The sequence below is a fragment of the Lipotes vexillifer genome, unplaced genomic scaffold (assembly GCF_000442215.2).
Source record: "Lipotes vexillifer unplaced genomic scaffold, Lipotes_vexillifer_v1.1 scaffold490, whole genome shotgun sequence".
In the NCBI taxonomy this organism is placed as follows: Eukaryota; Metazoa; Chordata; class Mammalia; order Artiodactyla; family Lipotidae; genus Lipotes; species Lipotes vexillifer.
This window is the reverse complement of record NW_006796397.1, coordinates 564,625-574,363: the sequence shown is the minus strand read 5'-3', so window position 1 is coordinate 574,363 and position 9,739 is coordinate 564,625. Positions and strand designations below refer to the sequence as shown.

Genomic DNA, 9,739 nt, shown 5'->3' with positions numbered 1-9,739 from the left:
TAAATAAATAAAGCAACAATCCATACTCCAAAATGAAAGCAATTAACTAAAAATAGTATCTAGGAGTCAGTTTCTCTTTCCTATACCATTCAGGAAGGAGCTGGTTTCCTAACACCTAGTCAATTTCTGAGAAACTAAGTTTATTCCTGCTTTCACTTTCCACTGGCACGTGTTCAATAAAATAGTTGCAAGTTGGCCTTAATTGACATAAGAAAACCCTTTCTCATGAGAAAAGGTAGAGGAGAGACAGAGACTTTTAATTTATAAAATGACTAATCAGAATATTAGTATAGTTAATAAGGCTACAGCACCAAAGTGTTTCAGTCCACTTTTGCAAATACAGAGCCACGGTGGGCAAAAGGGTGAAGGGGATTAAGAGGTACATACCTCTAGTTATACAATGCATAAACTACAGGGATGTAATATACAGCATAAGGAATATGGTCAGTGATATTTTAATAACTTTGTATGAGGACAGGTGGTTACAGATTTATTGTGATCATTTCATAATGTATGCACATGTCAAATTATTATGTAGTACACCTGACACTAATATAATATTGTATATCAACTATATTTCAATTTAAAAGTTATTTTACAAAATGTAAGAAAAAACCAACATATCAATATTATATATACATAAGATATATAATTTTAAAAGTATAACTAAATTGACCAAAAATATACATAGGCATTTTACTATTTCTTCTACACTTCAAATTGGAAAAATGTGGGGTTGCCTTCATATTTGGAGCCATTTTATATTTAGTCACACATAATATCCATTGAGCTTATACTCTCTTCCAAACTCTGTTTTAATTGCTGGAGACACACACATCTGTAAACACATGAGGTCCCTGTTTTTATGAACTTGAATTTCAGGTAGTCATAGGGAAAAGTAAAAAAAAAAAGCAAGGGGTTTCCCTGGTGGCGCAGCGGTTGGGAGTCCGCCTGCCGATGCAGGGGACACGGGTTCGTGCCCCGGTCCGGGAGGATCCCACATGTCGCGGAGCAGCTGGACCTGTGAGCCATGGCCGCTGAGCCTGCGCGTCCGGAGCCTGTGCTCCGCAACGGGAGAGGCCACAACAGTGAGAGGCTCCCCCCCCCACACAAAAAAAAAAAAAAAAAAAAAAAAAAAAAAAGCAAGGTGACGGGTTGGAGATTAACTTACATGGAAGACCTCAGTGAGAAGATGCCAGCTAAAGCTGAGACCAGTAGAATAAGAAGGAACCAATCTTGCCAAGATCAGGGATAAGAAAGTTCCAGATGCAGAAAATCGCTGTACATAGACCACTAAGGCAGGAAAAAACTAGGTGTGTTCCAGCAACTGAAAGACCCAGATAAATCACATGTTTCAAAGCAAGTTAAAGTGCTACTTACTCAGAGACACTTTAAAAGATAATGGCAAAGAGGGAAAGAAAGGAGTGTACTTTATTTGTTAAATTTCAGACACTGGCTTCCAGGTGTGGAGAAATGTGTTTATACTATGAGATCAGGAGAGAAACTTATATATATCTCCCTTTCTCCTCAGTTCCCTATTCCTTCCTTCAGAAACATTGTTCAGGGGGAGAAAAAACATAGTTTAAGGGTAAACAGAGTTTCAAATTTGCATCCTACCTCTATAACTTGCTTAATGAATCTGAACAGGCATATTATTTTACCCTCCCTCAAGACTCCTGCAAGATGGAGACAATACCACTTATTTTGCATGACTGTAGTCAGGATTGAATTAGACATGTAACATGTGTACCTCTTTGAAAGCAATCAAGAAATAAAACTGTTACTTCTGTTATTCACTGAGCAAACATGGAAAGGCAGTATAATGAAGTGGCTTAACAAGAGGGTTTGGAATCAAGAATGATTTGGTTCAGATTATTTACAGTGCTGTGATTTGGGACAAGATATTAAATCTTTCTGTGCCTCAGTTTCTATAAAATGGTGGGGAAATGTTTGTTATGAGATATCAGTTATTTAACCCATGTAGAACGGACAGCACTGAGCCTGGAACACATGTGCAACACATGGAGCCCCTTCCAGCCTGTGCACTGGGTATTAAGTTCCAGGGGCTGCGTGTTCACGAATGTGTAATATGTGTCCTTTTCCTCACTTACAGCATGCACAAATGAGGAGCCAGGTCCACTGTAAGTGTGTCCATTATTTAAAGAAACTAAAACTAAAAATATGCTTCCTCATTCTAGGTTTCCCAAACTGACCCCCAATCCCGGGATACATTCCATTACATTTAAGTATCTAACAGACACTTTTTTAAACACCAAATTTTTTCTAAGATGTCTTTCAAAAAAAATTAATGTGAAGGTTCTAGTTGAGAAGTAGTGTCAAACCCTTGTTCCTTCCAAAGAGGATAGCTTCCAAAAATTCCTTTTACGGTTATTGAGTCATTGTTCTGTTTTCAGTGCTTTCAGTTTCATATTACTGTAAATCCTTTACAGAGGTTGCTTCACTTCTGTCTGGTCTCTACAGGAAATCAGGCAAGTCCCATGACATTGGGTCGGTGAAATAAAATTCTAACCATCTAGTGAGAGAGAAGTTACAGAACCACTCCACCTAAACTGAGAAGAAAACAGGTAAGAACTCTACTTTTTCCTCAAAGCAGCTCTGTCTCCAGTGCTAAAGCAGCCTTGCTCTGGGAAAAGGAGCCCATGTTAAGATTAGTGCAGGGGTGGGAAAGGATTTTTAAGGGTTAGTTAGTTTTCTAAAAAATGACCAGTATCAAAATAGGTTTCAGCTGAGCCTAATGTGGGGCAAGAAGTCAGATGAAATCCTGGTGTTATCAGGTGGCAGCACATCCCTGGGTCGTTACTGTGCTTGTGTAGAGTTAGGCACCAGACGTGGAGCTAAACTAAGATCTTGAAATGCATTAGGATTGTCTTTCTCTTTGCTGATGTTGTCTGTGTTGACTGGGGACACAATTAAATTACCATTGTCTTTTTTTTTTTTGCTGTACGCGGGCCTCTCACTGTTGTGGCTTCTCCTGTTGCGGAGCACAGGCTCCGGAGGCACAGGCTCAGGGGCCATGGCTCATGGGCCCAGCTGCTCCACAGCATGTGGGATCTTCCTGGACCAGGGCACGAACCCCTGTGCGCTGCATCGGCAGGCCGACTCTCAACCACTGCGCCACCAGGGAAGCCCCAAAATTACCATTGTCTTTGATACAACTTGTTCAATACTGATGTGACTGCAGCTAAGAAACTGAAAGGGCAACAAATAGGTTATTTTCATGAGAAGGAAAGAATAGTAAATGAGATGCAGTGGAAACAGCTACATGACACTGTTAAAGACAAAGAAAAAAACTGAAACCCAAAGTGAAAGGTGTAGTTTCATGAAAATACCATACTCTTCAGTCCTACATTTGAACTTTGTTTCAAAGTGGACTTCTTCTTTTAGAAATAGCGCAAGTTCACTAGATCCAATTTCTTGGTGTCAACTCACTCCTTACCCCTTAGGAGCAGAATTCATCCCCACTACTTTACTAAAAAGCTTCCTCTTTAAAGAATCTACTGTGGTGCAGCACTGAAGGCACCATCTTTGTTTACTTTGCCCTCTCTGTGCTCTCAAGAAGTTTTGGTCTTGCCTTTTGGAAACTCTTCCTCTGAATTCCTTGGCTTGGCATTAGCTTATTCATCACCTACCTTGTCTGACACCTCTCTCTTCTTTTCAGCTCCCCTCCCCTTTTCGATCCCCATCCCCTCCTCTTTACCCCTACTCATCTTCCTTTTTCTACTTCTCTACAAAATGGAAAAAAAGAAGAAAACAGAAAACTTGGAAATGCATGGCTGGAAATATAGATATTTTCTTTCAACAACTTTCTTCTTTAGTTCTCCTGATCTGTCTCCTGATCTTTTAATATTTATTTCATTATCTTTTGTTCCCTTACACATACACACACACACACACACACACGTACAAATATGATTTTTAGCAACATGCAGTATTCACAGATGTGCACTTTACCCCCACTTAGTTTGAGGCTAGTTTATTTTGAAGCTAATAAATTTTAAGTTTCAGAGCCCCTTGCTTCCACAAGCCCATACCAAGGTTTTGGAAGGGTCCCTAGCCATGTGTTTCACAAGGTCACATATTTTTATAAAATTTGCTAAAGTAAGTTCCACTTCTAGAATAGCAGTGTGAGAAGTTCTGTGGACCCTTATCCCAGTAAAAATAAGGCTAACTAGTGAGAAAAAACACATTTCAAATCACTAGAAATTGTTCAGAGACATATATCAAGTGATGAACATTTATTCATGAAATTCTTTATTCATAGTAAGAATTAGTGAATAAATAAATAAATATTGTATTTCTCACACATAGCCAGGATGTACAACGAATCTCTCTGAATCTTATTCTATTTTACATTTAATGTCTAGTATAAATTTTTAAATGAAAGTCCAAAATAAAAGTTTTCCATAGTAAACTAAATGTAAGATTTTGTTCATGAGGGTGGTTGAATGTTTTTTTAATGGACTACTTTGATAATACTTCTGTAACTTTCTAAAATGTCATACCAATATTTTTTTAATGGACTACTTTGATAATACTTCTGTAACTTTCTAAAATGTCTTTCCCTCATCTATGTCACTGTTGACACAAAACTAGGTCATGTTGGGGGATTTTATGATTCCTCCTTCTGAATGCAAAATAACCTTGTGAAAGCTCTTGATCTGCTTAGACCAGAAATTCTAATTCATCCCATCTCTTCCCCTGCAGACAAGGGAACATGGCCTCAGAGACCCATATGTCAGGCCCAGAGTGCCTCATCGAGAACACTAATGGGCGACTGTTGGTTAATCCGAAAGCTCTGAAGACCCTGTCTGCCATTCAGCAGCCCGTTGTGGTGGTGGCTATCGTGGGCCTCTACCGCACTGGTAAATCCTACCTGATGAACAAGCTGGCTGGGAAGAACAAGGGTGAGTGGCACCAGCAAAGCCCAGCCGAGTCCCTTCTGCCAACCACACTCCCAGCGTGCAGAACAGTGATGTGAGGAGAGGAAGTTAGAGACCTGGGAGGAATATTGAAAGCTAACTTTCAATACAGTGATGGGTTTCTTATTTACTCTGTGCTGGACGATAAGAGTCAACACTTTCTCACCACTTTGCCTTAATTTTCTCTTTAGAGTATAAATATGCCTTTCTGGAAGGAGTAAGGTAGTAATAAAGAAAATTAATACAGGTAATAATAAACAATAAAACATTTACTAAAATGTATGTGGATTAGCATCAAGCTTATACTGATCTTTAAGGTAAAATAAATATTTCAGTTTGTACTGAATGTTCTAATTTCTCTCTTTTTCTGGTTGCAGTTAAGATCAATATTGATTATGTTTTCATTTGTCTCTTTAAACCTTGATTTTGTTAACTATTATCTCAATTTCAAGATCCATCTGCTATTAAAACTCCACCCTTTCTTAACCCCATGCCCCCTTGCAGGTTTTTCTCTGGGCTCCACGGTGCAGTCTCACACGAAGGGCATCTGGATGTGGTGTGTGCCTCATCCCAAGAAGCCAGAACATACTCTAGTTCTGCTTGATACTGAGGGCCTGGGGGATGTGGAGAAGGTAAGGACTGAGGATTCAAATTTGGACTAAGCCCCTCATGTCTGAATATTCTCTACACTATTTAATTTTTCTTTAAAAAAGAACTTGCACTTAACCACGTTTTTTCATTTCTGTTTAAATGCCATGAGACCCAGTTTAGCAATGAGGGGTCAGGAATATATTCATAAGGCAGAATCCTAGAAGAAGAGCATAGTGGTCAGTCGACACTATTCTAATTATTAAAAGGCTGTAAGCTAAGCTAGTTAACCCAGATGCGTAAAGGGAATACAAATAAATTCAACATAATGAATCTTATCCTGCAAAGAACTTTAGTTAAGGATTTAGGTTCTGAAGTCCCATACCCTTGGCTTTAAATTTAAACTCTGTCAGTAATTCAATGATCTTAGCAAATTATTTGATCTCTTTTAACCTCAGCTTTCTTATCTGTAAAACAGATGTAATAGATCTACATTTGCCTCATAGTATTGTTTTGAATACTTAAAAGATAAGTAATGGAAAGTGTTAGGTGCACAACAATTGCTCAGTGAGATAGATACATGTATTATTACCCTTATATTAAGACAATTGTTCTGTAAAAATAAAGAGAAAAGTTTACACTTAAATTATATTTAAGGCCTTAGAATGCCCACAAGCAATGACCATTTGTTTGCAATTATCTACCAATGATTATAAGAGGGTCTGGTGAGAATCAGGGTAAACCAAAAACACTAATCAGAAAACTATTCAAAGTTCAAGTCCTACTAACAATCATTTTTGCTTGGATTTGGTTTCCTCTTATAGGGTGTTAGTCTAAAAAAACTCTAATTAAATGAGCATCCTTTTACTACTGCTGATCTGAAAAGTGCCATGAGAATGAAAAATAATCCTGGTCCAAATGTACTCTGATTTCCAGGGTGACAACCAGAATGACTCCTGGATATTTGCCCTAGCAATACTCCTGAGCAGCACTTTTGTGTACAATAGTATGGGAACCATCAACCAGCAGGCCATGGACCAACTTCAGTATCTTTTTTGGGTTCAAACCAGCATCAGAGTCAGAGGAGAGGCCAGTATTAATAAAAAACAGCGGTCTAACTGTGAGTCCTTGTGAATCAAGCACAAAAAGAGAAACATAAAAAATTATTCAAGGGCAGGGGGAAAATCCTATGTATCAATACCTACTGAAGAATTGATACTTGGGTTAAGAACAAAGGCGAAACAAGGGTTTTGTATATGTAACTAATATAGGGTGGCGGGCGCTGTTCTTTTATGCCAGTTTTCCTTAATTTGCTGCTCAGCTATGTGACGGAGCTCACAGATAGAATCAGGGCAAAAGCTTCACCTGATGTGGATGGGGTTGAGGATTCAGCTGACTTTGTGAGCTTCTTTCCAGACTTTGTATGGACACTGAGGGATTTCTCCCTAGACTTGGAGGCAGATGGACAATCCATCACAGCAGACGAGTACCTGGAGAATTCACTCAAGCTTAAGAAAGGTAAAGGGAACTTAGAATTGGTAAATGGGATGAAAAAACACAAAAACTATCATTCTTTAGTTTTCTATCAACAGTTTTCTTATATTTATAGTTTCTATTCTCAGGGGGCGATTACTAAGAATTAACACTTGTTTACTATCTGAATGAATAGATTTGATTTGATTTTCTCCCTGTTTTAAGAACAGGTTTCATTTCTTTCACCTTTCCCTGTGCTGTGATTAGACTTACATTATATCCCTGCTTAGGGCTTGTGGTGCTGTAATTAACCAAAGAATATGGAGTACAATAGGTAATTTATTTGAAGAAAATAAATAAAAGCATGGACCATGCACTAGTCTAGGTGTTGGCAAAGGATGGCTTACAGGCAAATAATGTCCAATCCAGCCTGCCAGTTGATTTTGTAAATAAGGTTTTATTGGAATCATGCTATGCCCATTCATTTATAGCCTATGACTGCTTTCATGCTACAGTAGTAGTATTGAGTACTTGGAAAAGAGACCATCTGTCTTGCAAAGCCTAAAATATTTACTGTTTGGCCCTTTACATAAAAAGTTTGCAAGCCCCTATATTAGGCAAATTCTTTTTATCTTCTTCCAGGTACCAGTCAAAAAGATAAAAATTTTAATCTGCCTCGACTCTGTATCCGGAAGTTCTTCCCAAAGAAGAAATGCTTTATCTTCGATCGACCCACTAATAGGAAGAAACTGGGCCAGCTTGAGGAACTGTGTGATGATAAGCTGGACCCCGAATTTGTGCAACAAGCTGCAGTCTTCTGTTCCTACATCTTTAGAAATTCCAAAACTAAAACCCTTTCAGGAGGCATCAAGGTCAATGGACCTCGTGAGTCATCTTCCCAGTCTTTACTCTCACTGTTAAGACTAAAAGATGGTGTAATAACATCCACCTAGCTTCCGCTTTGAAAAATGCACATCTACTGCTATTATTGTGTTAAATTCTAGATGGCACCAACACTTCTAACAGGTTTTATTAGTCACAATTCTTAGGTGAGGAAAGGTAGAAAAGGCCAAAGGAAAATAGCTCTAAAAGCTTAAAACTGTCCTAGTAAACTGGACCTGCCCTGTCCAATATGGTTGTCACTAGATAAGGGCAGCTATCTAAATTTAAATGTAAACTAATTAAAATTAAAGAAATTTAACATTCTGATCACACAGCTGTGTCTCAAGGGCTCGCACTACACATGTGTAGTGGCTACCACACTGGACAGCACATATAGAATACTTCCATCATCACATAAAGTTCTTCTGGACAATGCTCTGCTAGAATAAACAAAATGGAGGACTCCTTTTGATTTGTTCCACAAATATTAATCGAATGTTTCCCATGGACCTACCAGGGCTGATGATACAGACATAAATGAGAGAGATATGGTTTCTGTCCTAACACTGCTTGGGGGTGAAGTAAATGTACTCAATAAACACAGGCCTAGGCTATCTAGAACAGAGGTTCTCAACCTTTGATGTGCATATGTACCACCTGAGGATCTTGCCAAAGACGAGGGTCTAAGTCAGTTGAACTGGGGCAGAGGCTGAGAGTCTGCATTTTTAGCCAGTTTTCAGGTGATACTGAGGACATTGATGCTGTAAGGCAAATGGTTGGTAATAGACACCATCAGAATTGCACAGAATAGAAAGTTTCCTCACTCCTCCTACAATAAACATTGTCATTTGTTCTCTACTTGTAGGTCTAGAGACCCTGGTGCAGACCTATGTCAGTGCCATCAATAGTGGGGATCTGCCCTGCATGGAGAATGCAGTCCTGGCCTTGGCCGAGATTGAGAACGCAACTGCAGTGAAAAAGGCCATTGCCCACTATGACCAGCAGATGGATCAGAAGCTGCAGCTGCCCACGGAAACCCTCCAGGAGCTGCTGGACCTGCACAGGACTATTGAGAAGGAGGCCATTGAAGTCTTCATGAGGACGTCCTTCAAAGATATAGACCATTTATTTCAAAAGGAATTAGCGGTAATTTTTTTCTTAAGTTTATACAGATTAGGGTCTTGGAAAGTAAAGTACTACTAGAAAATGAAATGGGTGCTTATTTTGAGAAAAGCAATTTTTACTAGACTTTTAAATGGTGACAAACACTATTTGTTATTATCATAAGAGGAACCAATTTTATTATGATATACTTTTTTTTTTTTTTTTTGCGGTACCCGGGCCTCTCACTGTTGTGACCTCTCCCGTTGCGGAGCACAGGCTCCGGATGCGCAGGCTCAGCGGCCATGGCTCACGGGCCCAGCCGCTCCGCGGAATGTGGGATCTTCCCGCACTGGGGCATGAACCCGTGTCCCCTGCATTGGCAGGCGGACTCTCAACCACTGCGCCACCAGGGAAGCCCTATGATATACTTTATTATGGTGCATTGAAACTTTTTTCTTTCATGAATAAACTAATATTCTTCCCTATAATTTCATTACATACATATAAGTAACAATCAGAGCTTCTAATCAAATTACAGGCTCATTGTTATCAGGCTGATTGGATATTTTGGCCAAAAACAAAGAAAATTTTAGCCTTAGTTATCATGAGCAGGCTTATGTTGAGCCACATTTATTGCATATGCAATCACTGGTCCAGTTTGAAAAGCAGGAGTTTATCTCCAAAGGTGTAGTATATAGCTAGTAATCTCTGCTCTGAAGGTCACCTCAATGGTGAAAGGGACCTTTGTAGAA

At 39.2% G+C, this 9,739-nt stretch overlaps 1 protein-coding gene across 1 annotated transcript in view; it reads left to right on the top strand.

Moving 5' to 3' along the window:
• Positions 1–2,500: 2,500 nt before the first annotated feature.
• LOC103090545 (interferon-induced guanylate-binding protein 1) overlaps positions 2,501–9,739 on the top strand; it is a 10,624-nt gene continuing 3,385 nt past the window's right edge. Inside the window, exons 1-7 of the mRNA XM_007468508.1 lie at positions 2,501–2,585; positions 4,726–4,925; positions 5,445–5,572; positions 6,465–6,574; positions 6,850–7,046; positions 7,644–7,886; positions 8,749–9,029. Coding sequence (XP_007468570.1) covers positions 4,736–4,925; positions 5,445–5,572; positions 6,465–6,574; positions 6,850–7,046; positions 7,644–7,886; positions 8,749–9,029 — 1,149 coding nt within the window. The 5' untranslated portion in view covers positions 2,501–2,585; positions 4,726–4,735. The remainder of the gene's footprint in view (positions 2,586–4,725; positions 4,926–5,444; positions 5,573–6,464; positions 6,575–6,849; positions 7,047–7,643; positions 7,887–8,748; positions 9,030–9,739) is intronic.